The sequence below is a fragment of the Thalassophryne amazonica genome, chromosome 8 (genome assembly GCF_902500255.1).
Source record: "Thalassophryne amazonica chromosome 8, fThaAma1.1, whole genome shotgun sequence".
In the NCBI taxonomy this organism is placed as follows: Eukaryota; Metazoa; Chordata; class Actinopteri; order Batrachoidiformes; family Batrachoididae; genus Thalassophryne; species Thalassophryne amazonica.
The window spans coordinates 71,234,020-71,246,913 of NC_047110.1; the positions used below are offsets into that span (position 1 = coordinate 71,234,020).

The following is a 12,894-nucleotide window of genomic DNA, read 5'->3' on the forward strand; positions in this document are numbered from 1 at the left end:
GTTGAAAGATGTGTATGACCCACGTGAATGTTTTGACCCCCCCTCAGCCCAGTCTCTAAGGGCGGGCGTTTGTGTTTTGACCGTTTGAGGCAGTCTCTCTGCTGATGCTCACTCGAGCCGCAGATAAAGCACTCCCCGCGGACCAGCCTCCTCTGTCTGAATGTGGCCCTGCTTGTGTCCCTAGCATCGTCAGCAGGTGGAGGTGTAGCCACACGGAGCGCTGTGGAGCGTGGGGAAGATGGCTCCCTTTCAGACCCGGGAGGAAGAGGGACGGCTTGTGCCTGACCACGCCCTTTGCCTCGCTCCCGTCAGCGTTCTTCTAACCAATTGTCCAATCGTATAACCAAATCGATAAGCTCAGCCAAATCCAGCGGTTCCTCCTTAGCCACCAGGTGCTCCTTCAGGACCGAAGACAGTCCGTTTATGAAGGCGGCGCGGAGCGCAGTCATATTCCAGCCGGATCTCGCAGCCGTGATGCGGAAGTCGACTGCATATTCAGCTGCACTCCGGCGCCCCTGTCTCATTGACAGCAGCACGGTAGACACGGTTTCACCTCTGTTAGGGTGATCAAAAACAGTTCTGAGCTCCCTCACAAACCCAGTATAAGAGGCAAGGAGCCGTGAACTTTGTTCCCAAAGCGCTGTAGCCCAAGCGCGTGCCTCACCTCGAAGCAAATTAATCACGTAAGCCACCTTGCTGGCATCAGACGCGTACATCACGGGACGCTGTGCAAAGACGAGCGAACACTGCATAGGAAAGTCCGCGCACGTCTCCACACAACCTCTGTACGGCTCTGGGGGGCTTATGTATGCTTCAGGGGATGGTGGGGGGGGTTGTTGAATGACCAGTGGAATGTCTGTATTCGGCACCGGGTCGGCAGGAGGAGGAGCTGCAGCAGCGCCCTGAGCGGGCGCTTCCACCTGCGCGGTGAGAGCCTCCATTCTGCGATTAAGGATGATGTTTTGCTCGGTCATCAGGTCCATCCGAGCGGTAAAGGCGGTGAGGATGTGCTGCAACTCACCAATCACGCCTCCAGCCGATGCCTGTGCACCCTGCTCTTCCATTGGCTGTCCAACAGATGGTTGACGCCCCTCGGGATCCGTCACGGTGGCTGAGATATCCTGTTGGGGAAAGTGTAGTGACACGGACCCACAACAGGGGGCGCAAATGAACGGTCAATAGATGAGCCAAAAGGTAACAATTTAATGTTGTGAATGTGCACAACGATGATACAGACAATCACAGAATCTGATAGCAGTCAATACACCAAGGTGACGTGTGGGCAGGCTCAAGGATAGAAGACGTCTGTCCTGAGAAGAGCCGGGACCACACGATTTCCACCGCCACAGAACCTGGTGAATACTGGAGCCGCCCAGTCCCGAATTCCCAGGTGTCGGATCTGGTACTGCTGGCGAGGAGCACAAACAGTGAGATGTGGGTGTGTGCACACACCCAGTAACAAAAACAGTCAGAAGGTGGAAAGTCACCTCCACCTCTAATCACACACTCGTGCAGCTCCTGTTACACCACTTATCTGGTTTGGGTGTGAAGCGAAGCCGTCGCTGTTCACACCAAACGCCAATCCAGCTGATAAGGAACACCACAGGAAAATGGCTGCAAAAAGAGTTCAGACTATGACAGTTTTAGATACAGCAGAGAATATTACCTTCACAGGTAGATGATATCTCGGCAACGAGGTGGAGATGACGTCCGGTCTTTATGGAGTGAGATGATGTAGTGTAGATGGGTGACAGCTGTCAAGAGATGATGAGTGACAGCTGTCACCCCCGGCTGTGTCCGTGGCGGCAGCGCCCTCTCGTGCCTGAAGCCCGCACTTCAGGCAGGGCGCCCTCTGGTGGTGGGCCAGCAGTACCTCCTCTTCTGGCGGCCCACACAACACAAATTAACACACCAATTGTATCTGAGAGAAAATAAATAACATTGATTTAATAAATTGAGAGGGACAGTCTAATCTCAGCAACTTATTTCAGAAGAAAAGTAGAATGGTAACAAAAAGCCTGATAGCCTGCTTACTTCTTTTTCATCTTTGGAACACAGTAAACCTGCATCGTGAGCCTCTTAGTTTTGGTTAAAACAAACTTAGAATTATATCCTTTGTGGAGTGAGTCACATTCAGGCCCTGTAATAGCCTGGCGGCTGGTCAAAGGTATACTCCACTTCTCACGCAATGACTGCTGGGATTTGCTCCATCCAGTGAACCTTAACTGGAAAATGTAAGTTAAAAAAATGGATGGGTGGAAGTCATATACACTCCATATTATCATCTTTAATGGTGGTTTACTTACGCAGTTTGTCAATGTGTTTCAGAATGATGAGGGTGGGCTGAGGAGTCTGACCAACAAATGGACCACTTTCCTCAAGGCCAGGCTTGTGTGTTCGATCCCTGGATCGGACGGAGTAGACACGCACTTTGACGAGCTCCGTAAGTGACTGCGGCATGCATTTGATCTTTTTTATTTTGAAGGTAATAAAATGTAATGGTGCGATATCTATCCAAATCTACCTGCACGGGGCGCTTTAGTGCTGCACAGGTGATCTAATTTTGCAGCTCGTTGGGTTCTTCAGTGGAGAGGAGCAGACTATAATGGTAACTGCGTAAAATAGAAGATGAAATTGCTGCAGATGATGTGTGATAACTTCCAGCAAAAGCTGTAAAAAATTAATTACACTGATGTTGCTTTTGTCTGTTTATGACAGAGGACGTCTTTCTGCTTCCCAGCAGAGATGACAAAAACCCTGTTGTGTACGCGGTCTTCACCACCTCCAGGTATGTTTACTTTACATCATCAGCGCCACTCTTGATCACTCTTTTCTTCCGCATGTTAAACCTGATTTGATCTCCACTTGGCTCTCAGTGCCATTTTTCGAGGGTCAGCGGTGTGCGTGTACAGCATGGCAGACATCAGAGCGGTCTTCAACGGGCCGTACGCCCACAAGGAGGGGCCCGACCACAAGTGGGTGGAATACGAAGGACGTATACCGTACCCTCGTCCAGGAACGGTGAGTTGGAACAACAAGATCTTCAGCTGCCATGATTTTAAAATAATAAACATGACATAATTTAAGACCCAAAGGTCATATGTTCAAACTGCGGCAAAGCGTGCACACTCACATCTGCATGTGCTTTATGACTTCGCCTTGTCTTTGATGCTGTTAGGTTGCATGTTAAATGCATTTTTGATGTTTGCAAAGATAATAAAAAGGTAGACGTAGAAGTTCAGCTGAGTGAAGGTTGTTTTGGCTGATGTTCTCTGTAGGCTTAGGAGCATGCATTTCTCTGTTTAAACACTAGAGGGAAGCATGCAGCTGCAAATTGGTGGGCAAAAAGCAGCAGTCAGTGGAACTAACAAATCAACAAACAAACAAAATTGCACTCAAAAATAATTCTTGCAAAGAAAAAAAAAATTCTACGAATGGCCAAGTTAAGACTTTTATTGTTCTGCCTTTTAGTGTCCCAGCAAAACATATGATCCAAGGATCAAGACCACCAAAGATTTTCCAGACGAGGTGGTCAGTTTTATTCGTTTCCACCCTCTGATGCACGGCTCTGTTTACCCTCTGACCGGCCGGCCTGTCTTCGTGCGTGCTCAAGTTGACTACACTGTGACACAGATTGTGGTGGACAGAGTTTTAGCAGAGGATGGACAATATGAGGTCATGTTCCTGGGAACAGGTGAGACAGACTTTTTTTTAGTTTTTAATACTACAATATTAAAGAACAACACAGGTACAGTACATACAATGGCATATAAACGGGGGGACAGGGGGGATGTTCCTCCCCAATCTTTACAAGTAAGGATTTTGTCTCTTCTACTTCTTTCTTCCTCAACATATTTTCATGCTTCATACAGTACATGTGATTCTCAGCATTTCAGCATCATTAATCCTGCTCAGGATGTCCACAGACCCTTTATTAAATCTGGACAAACCAGCTTGTTCATTGGACTCATCCACATTTATGACAAAACTACAGCAGAATTTCCTGAATGTGTAGACGTCCCAACATAATCCACAAGCTTGGCTTTTATTTTGAAATGCAGTTCAAACATACTTCAGGGTGACAGCTGTTATTTAACCAAGTAATTAATAAAATAGAATTTGTTTTACAAGTTTTTTTGGTTTTTGAGTCCATGTGTGATGTGTCATCAGTTCTGAATAAAAATAAACACAGTTAGAATTGAAGTGAGCCCTCGTTTTTTATGAATATGATTTTTTTTTTTCCAGTGTCAGCAACAACGTGATCAAAAATAAAAGTATGTTGTGCATGTTAACTCAAAGCAAAGACAAATAATTGGTTTCTTTCGTTGTTTAATCTTTCTCCTTAAAATAAATAAATACAATCTGTCCAAAATATGTTTGTGTAAATACAATGGGAAAAAAGAGAGATGAGACATCAGTTATCCATAGTATTTAATTTGCTGCAGATCTGTCAACACAAGGGTTCTTCTTTTTGATCACCAGGGGGCACTATATCACTAGCTCAGGGTCTGACTGCTGGAAGATTAATTAAACATATGCTTGGATTATGAGGTATTTTGCATGAGGACCAGTGTCAAACCTCCACAAATGTCCTTCAGTAGAGCTAAAAATATAGAATTGATATGTCTCACAATGGATCAACATTTGTACTGATAATTTCAGATGTTGGCTCAATTCTGAAGGTGGTGAGCATCACGCAGGAGAACTGGCTGACTGAAGAAGTTGTGCTGGAAGAACTTCAAGTGTTCCAGGTTTGCTTATCAGCTGACACACACACACACACACACACACACACACACACACACACACACACACACACACACACACACACACACACACACACACACACACACACACACACACACACACACACACACACACACACACATTTGTGCATGCAAATTCAGTGTTTTATGACAAGAGATTGCCACCTGTTCTGTTCAGTTGAGTCACCAAAGCATAATATATTCATACAAATTCTGCTGCACCGGTGGATTAAAAAAAACAACAAAACAAACAAACAAACAAACAAACAAATAAAAAAACAAAATTGAACCTTCTTTGGAAATGTGCTGAGGCGTCCATGAGGTGGTTTCTCTCATTTCTTTCAGGTTGCGACTCCCGTTCTCAGCATGGAGATGTCTTCCAAACAGGTTGGTTTTCCTAAAGCTCCTTTATTTATGTGTATGACATAATATGTTTGGCTTTTTTTTTTCAGTCTTCATTTTATTCATGTTTAACACTTCTCTCTTTGGTTTTCCCTATTGTGTCCCCGGTCAGCCTCATTATCTAAGGGTCAGGGTGTCAGCAGACACTTCAGCCCCAATCAGAGCTTCCATTAATCTCCAGCACTGTTTGACCTGTTTGGGTGCACGTGTCAGTAACACCACCCTCACTCACATTTTGTTTTTACATCAGGTGATCCTTAGTTTAATTTCTCTTGGAAAAAAAAAAAACAAAAACACAAAGAAACCCCAGAAGAATGCATAGTTTAAAATTCTGCTGGGTGCACAGAAACCTGTAGGTTTACAAGTGGAAACATAGTAAATGTAACAAATCACTCCACAACTTTTCATCAAAATAGATCTATTGCTGCATCTTTTCTCCTGCATCTGAAACATTTGAAATAATTTAACAAAACAAACTGTAGGGGGCACATATTCTGTGAATGCAATATCATAATAATAACAATGCAGGATGCTTGATATGTAACCCATAGACACCGCCTGCGGACTAGATGATTCCATTTGAGGGTTCTTTAATGCATTTATTTGCATATTAATGAGGATGCACACAAAGACATTAATAATAATATATTGTAGACACTTGATACTTACACAATTGATATCCCCTGAGGAACAGGTGAGATGATTACACTCGATTGTTCTTTGGTGCATTAATTGGCATATTCATGAGGGTGACGTTATTTTGCTTGTGAACACAAAATACATTAATAACAATAAAAGTAATACATGCTTTATGCAAAACAATTATCCCCTGGACAGTAGATGAGCTGATTTCATGTTATGGCCGTGTAGTGCAAATATTTGCATATTAGTGAGTTTTAGTTTTGTAAACATGATAGCATAATACAATACAAGATAGACACCTATACCATAGGTATGCCCTAATGAGTAGACAAGATGATTAGAGGTTATGTTAATGACAATGAACACAATTACTACAAAACAACACATGCTACACTCTTGAGACTTACACCTGAGGTACTACCTGTTGAGTAGGCTGGCTGATGAGAATTTAGGGCTGTTTTGAGCACCTGTGTGAATATTAATGTGGATGAAGTTATTTTAATTGTGAAAACAATGAGCCAATAAATGTTACAAGGTAGCACCTTGATTGGATGATTACATTTTTGGTTTGTTTGGTGGATGTATTTGCATATTAATGAGTGTGAAATTGTTTGATTTGTGCATACAATAATTTAATAATACATGACAGTCACTTGATACCTACACCACAGTGAATAATAAGGATGAAGTGATTTTTCATCTGAATATAATGGCTCAATAAGAATACACAACAGTACATTTTAGGGTTGTTTACTGCAAAAATGTGCATATTAATAAAGTTGAACTTTTTTAAAAACAGCCTGTGTTCCAGAGCACTTCATTATAAAGACTTCATATTTAGAATGTGTGTATATTGTGCTGACACGAACAGGATCACATTTGCAGTTATGCTCACTAGAGTGATAATTTGCATAAACTCAAGGGCAATGTTAAAGTCAAGTACCTCTTGTTTGGCTCATTCATTATTTTGGTGGTAAATACTTCTTGCTTTTATGATGGCGTGAACATTCATAATGAGGAATACCACCCTAAAGTTAGAATTTTATGTTTCACTTTAGCAAACGCTGTATGTGGGTTCCAGCGAGGGACTTGCCCAAGTTTCTGTCAGTAGATGTCACTTGTATGGCCAAGCCTGTGCTGAGTGCTGCCTGGCACGAGACCCCTACTGTGCCTGGGATGGACACACATGCTCACGGTACATCCCTGCATCCAAGAGGTACAGCAATAACATCTTTTTCTTATTTTTCCTGACACAATACACCACAATTTAGAGAGTCTGAAAATGATTAATTTCTGTATTTTCAACCTGTATCGATCATAGCAAAATAGAATTTTATGTTGCAAAAATGAAGTAGATCTGAAATCTACTGCATATTTATATGACAAAGACAATTGAGCATCAACTTTCATATGTTTAGTTGGTTGGTTTGACTTTAGCAGAATTACTCAAAAATTTAATTATTTTGGTGAAATTTGGTGGTGAGATTGTGAAGGAGGAATGCATTAAATTTCATTTTGGATATGGATAAAGGGGCAGATCCATGATTTCCATGCCCCCCCGCCCACACACACACACACTTTCATTAACATTGTGTCAGTGTGCCATTATGACCATTAGTTGAACAATCAGGATCAAAATGTGGGATCAAAGATCAGCAACCATGATTTAAGTTCAGCAATCATGATCAAAGGTCAACAATCAGAAATAAAAATCAGAATTATGGATCATTTTCAGTGATTAGAATCAAAGAGCGGCAATAAGGATCAAAGGTAATAAATAAGGACCAGAAGTTAGAAACATGATCAAAGATTCACAATTAATTACAGTCATATTCAATGATCAGGATCAAATAATAATGATCAGAAACAAAGTTTAGCAATCAGGATCATAAACCGGTAATCAGGGTCAAAGTGTGGGATCAGAGATCAGCAACCAGGATTAAAGTTTATCAAATGTGACCAAAGATCTATGATTAGGGTGCAAAGGTCAGTAATCAGAATCAGATGTCAGTATTGAGGATAAAATTAAGTGATTAAAATCAAAAGCCATGCATCATGATCAAAGATAAATTTCAAAGACATGTGAACAAGCTCAATAATCAGGATCAATAATTAACAATAAGCACCAGTTAGAAACATTATCAAAGTTTCATGATTAACTTACATTTACTAGTCAAGATCAAAGATCATTAATCAGGATCAATCTCATCACTGATGAGAATCAATGGTCAGTGGTCATGGTGAGTGGTTATGAATATCTTAGATTATGTAGCCAGACTGGCGTTTACCTATTTAATTACATCGGCACCCACTGCACATGCCAAACACCCACCAATAGAGACTCATATACCAACAGACAATAATCTATGTATACCAATTAAAGAATATGACTTTCCATCCATAATTCAAATAATGATGATTTGGACAGGAAGCACACTTCATCTGGCTGTTCCATTCCTTAGTACACATTCACGCTGCAGCCATCTGAAATATTCACTTAGACTTAACTATCAGGACCATACAAAAGGTAGCCTGTGAATCTGTGTGCAGAATAATTTAAATGAGTTTTAATTTCCCTGCGTGCAGGTGAAGCAGTGAATTAAGTTATTGTAATCGGTCCTGGTTATTTATTTAACCAGGTTAGTCCCATTGAGATTGAGCTGTCTTTTACAAGGGAGACCTGGACAATTTAAAGTTTCCAGTCCACCTAACCTGCATGTGTTTGGATGTGGGAGGAAGCTGGAGCACCCGGAGGAAACCCACACAAACACAGGGAGAACATGCAAACTCCACACAGAAAGGTCACAGTGGGAATCGATCCCATAACCTTCTTGCTGTGAGGCAACAGTGATAACCACGAAGCCGCCGTGCTGCCGTGTGTCTCTCTGTCTGTCTGTGAACAAGATAACTAATAACAGCTGGATGGATTTTAAGCAGACTTCATGGGAATCATCATCATCAACATCAGCCTCCGTCTGTCCCTGAGGACGATGGATTGCGTCTGGAGCAACGCATGTGGTGACTACATAAGCCAATCCTTGAGTGACAGCGTCTGGAACATTCATCACCGATGAGGACTGTTGTGTCACTTGTTGCTGACATCTTTTGCTTCATATGCTTTGCTTCCTGCTTCTTGTAGCGCTCTCTCTCAGCCATTTGAACCCCAGCTCTCACAGCTTGTCTCCACAAGAAACAATCTGATGCTGTAAACTCTGATGTGTCAGCATCAATGTGTGCAGCCAGTAAGTCCCCTTTGCAAGTGTCCTTGAATCAAAGATGTGGACGGCCAGTGTGGGGTGTGTCCCATTCAAGCTGACCATACAGCAGACCCTTTGGAATGCCACCTTTATCCATTGGCTGGCTTGGACACACACATCCAAGCCAGCGTAGGCATTGTTCGCTCAGAAGGGCAAATATAGATGTAGTCTTTGCTCTGCTTAGGACCTCTGTGCTTGTGACTTTATCCCTCCATGTGATGCCCAATATCTTGTGGATGCATCTCATATGGTAGGTGTTGAGCCTAGTCTCCTTTCTGGCATGGGTTGACCATGTCTCACGACACCAAGCAGGGCACAGAGGACACATGCCTGGTAGACACTTATCTTTGTGTGCAGCCTCAAGTTCTTGTTTTTCCACAATCTCTGTCTTAGTTTTGACATGTTCATTGCTCCCTTGCCAATACAGGCATTGATTTCTGCTTCGAATAACAGATTGTTGGATATGGTGGAGGCCAAGTATTTGAAGGTTTCAGCAACTGTTAGTGGGAACTTGTCTACTGAGATCACGAGGGAGTTGGTACATCCTGGGCCACGACCACAGTCTTCTTAATACTGATAATGAGGGCAAAATCTCTGCATGTATGTGAGAATCGGTCCATGAGATGCTGGAGGCCATCTGGAGTGTGGCTTGCAAGTGCAGAGTCATTGGCAAACAGAAGCTCTCTGATGAGCATGCAAATCATTTTAGTTTTAGCACATAAACTGGTCGGGTTGAAGCCATCATAGCGAGTGTGGATGTAAACACCGTCTGAAGAAGACTGGAAGACATAGGTCAGAAGTAGCGACAAAAACATTCTGAAGAGGGTTGGGGCAAGCACACAGTTTTTCTTTTCTCCACGGAGGATGTTGAAGAGTTTTGTCCCTGTCAAAATTGAATGTGCTCTACATATCTGTGTGAAAGGACTTGATGATACTGAGAAGTCTTGGCAGATGACCAATCTTCTGGAGTAATTTGAAGAGCCCACTGTGGCTGACGAGATCAAATGCTTTTGTGAAGTCAACAGGCAAGATAGAGGGGCCGGCGCTGTTCCTGACATTTCTCTTGGAGCTGTCGCACAGAGATCATGTGGACAGTCGATCTCCCTGATATGAAACCACATTGTGACTCAGGGTACACACAGCCCACTAACACCTGTAGTCTAGCGAGAACAGCCATGGTAGTGATTAATCGTTCCTGTTGCCCTTGTTCTTGTACAAGGTGAATATTTTAGCATCTCTCATGTCTTGAGGTACCTCGCCTTTGTCAAGTGTGATAGGAGAGCTGGTTTGCCTTGCTTTATGACCTCTGGTGGGATGGCATCATTACCTGGAGCTTTGCTACCACCCAGCACATTGATGGCCTTCTCAAGCTCTTCCGTGGTAGGTGTACCATCTAGTTTGTTTATTATTACCACGACTAGGATGTTGAGTATCGCTTCCTCTGAGGCAGTATTCTCTGTAGAGTACAGTTACAAATAATGGTGCAGATTTTACCTGAGCAGGACAGTTGTCTGCTTGATGCTCTCATACATGGCTCTAGTGTTGCCTGGAATGGAAGCCTTTTCAATGGAAGAGCTCAGCTGGAGCCAATAGTTGTTTGTACATTTCCTAGCAAGTTCCTCACTACTGCCTCTTGCTTTCCTCAGTGATTCCAGGTGGGCTTGATTGGGTGTGTTTTTGTAGAGGAGGAGAGCTTGACGTTTGGCTGATATAGTTCTATGACTGAGATATTTGCTTCATACCTGTCAACATTATGCCTCTGTTTTTTCCCATAGCCCTCGATGACAAATTGATGGATTATGGACCTTAGGTAGGTCTACCTGTCATCTGCAGATTAGTTGGGTGCCACGGTGCTGATGCTGCTGATACTAGAGAGGAATGTCTGTGTTCTCTCTTGACCATCATTGTGGGCAATGTTGATTTCTGAAGCACCTTTTGGCTTCTTGTGGTTGAACCTCTTTGGCTGAAAGATAACCTTGCTAATGACAATGGAGTGGTCAGTGTCACAGTCAGCACTGCAGTAGGTCCACGTGTTGCATACACTTTTGAGTTTACCTCTTCCAGCAATGATCATATCCAGCTGGTGCTGCTGGGGAGATCTGGGGTGCATCCAGGAGACTCTATGCTTTTCCTTGTTTGGAAAGTATGTAATCGTAATGCACAGGTTCCTGGAGCAACAGAGTTCAAGCAGCCTCTGGCCATTCTCCTTCATCCTTCCCAGTCCGTAATGTCCAGTGCATAATGACTAAGTGTCATGGTCAGCACAGTACCTGGCATTGAAATCCCCAAGAAGGAAGAGATGTTCTTTTGGTGGTAGCTGACCAATATGTTCATCCAGCTTACTATAGAACTCATCTTTGGCATTAGGACTGAAGGTTAGTGTCGGAGCATACACTGCAACAAAGTTGACAGGTCCATGGTTAGAATTGAGATGAAGACTTAATAATTTTTCAGAGCCAAATGTAGGTGGCTCTATCACTGGAAGGACAGTTCTCATCGCAAAGCTGACACCATGGTCGCATCTGCCACCTTGGCTTTTCCCTTGTCAAAAGAACGTAACCTCTTTCTCCTGTATGGAAGTGTTGTCAGCAACTCTTTTTTTCTTGCAGGACAGCTTTATCCACATTTAGCCTGCTGAGTTCGGCATCAGTCACAGCAGTTTTACTATTGTAGATGAGTCTCTGAAGATCATCAGAGAAGCCTGGCATCATGGTTTGTATGTTCTAGCTTGTGATTCAAAGTGCTGGAGACATCAGTGTGCTCTTGTAATTTGTCGGTGCTTGTAGTGCAGTCAGCTTGTTGAGCATGTAAACTCTAAGCCCCTTGCACCCAAAGGGGCAGAGTGCCTGTGGCGGATAAGCACCTAACTGGCTAGGCCCAGCTTGGGGCGGGCGGTAGCTAATCAATGGAGCACAAAGGCTCCTCCCACCGTCAAAGACAACCTGTGGCACCCCTCTCTACTCCAATTGAGAATAGACATATCACCCGTAATTGCTGTCTTCCGTGTTTTGCTTTTGCAGAGCAAAGATAGAGTGTCCCCTCTATGGCGCAATGCCTGGGTAGTTCTGTGGAGATCCTGGGTTGCCCATGCATCAAGATCCCCCTCTTGACCATGCTGATGTTGTCCAGAGGAAAGCAGAGCTATGCGTCTGGCATCAGGTTGGTTGCAGGAGTTGTCAGAGAGATAGCCGTGAGGCCATCTGACTGCCTACGGGTCTCCATTCCGACTTTTCTGTTGGGGTTGGTTCCCCTAGCCTTGTGTTATCCCTAGCACTCACAAGGCAGTGAGAATATTTGAGCCATAGTTAGGACTATTTGGCCCATACCTGGGAGACTGTTCATGGGCATGAAGGCTTGTCCACACATCAGTGGGCCTAGCATGCCACATGTCTATGGACAGACGACCTCAGAGTCTCCTGCAGCTCAGCTTGAGCCCACGCAGACTGCATGGAGCTTGACTGTAGAGAGGCTATATACTGGCAGGAAAGACTTACGTACTCATCTCACCTTTTCTCCTTGCGGCTAGCCAGTGGTGGGGGCTGTAAAAGGAAGGTGATAAGCACACATTGTACAACACACCACACTTTGCATCTACAGACGATTAGACATACACCATGGCAATATTGCTTTGGCAGATATCTTGAGATAATTAACTTATGAAAAGGATTAGAGAAAGGTCAAGTTCAACAAAAATATGTTGTGAAAAACATATTTTCTACATATCTCAGCATTCAATACGGCTAGATCTAAAGTTTATGTTGATCAGCAAAATATTTGTGATAAGTGGTGTCATGGTGAAGTCACAAGGAGATCATAAAAAAGTCATG

The 12,894-nt window shown here is 43.4% G+C and overlaps 1 protein-coding gene across 1 annotated transcript in view; it reads left to right on the top strand.

Annotated features, from left to right (window-relative positions):
* The window catches only part of sema3d (sema domain, immunoglobulin domain (Ig), short basic domain, secreted, (semaphorin) 3D), a 112,420-nt gene that overhangs the window by 79,698 nt on the left and 19,828 nt on the right, over positions 1-12,894 (top strand). Inside the window, exons 9-15 of the mRNA XM_034176631.1 lie at positions 2,329-2,443; positions 2,719-2,788; positions 2,877-3,021; positions 3,472-3,694; positions 4,663-4,751; positions 5,112-5,153; positions 6,869-7,026. Coding sequence (XP_034032522.1) covers positions 2,329-2,443; positions 2,719-2,788; positions 2,877-3,021; positions 3,472-3,694; positions 4,663-4,751; positions 5,112-5,153; positions 6,869-7,026 — 842 coding nt within the window. The remainder of the gene's footprint in view (positions 1-2,328; positions 2,444-2,718; positions 2,789-2,876; positions 3,022-3,471; positions 3,695-4,662; positions 4,752-5,111; positions 5,154-6,868; positions 7,027-12,894) is intronic.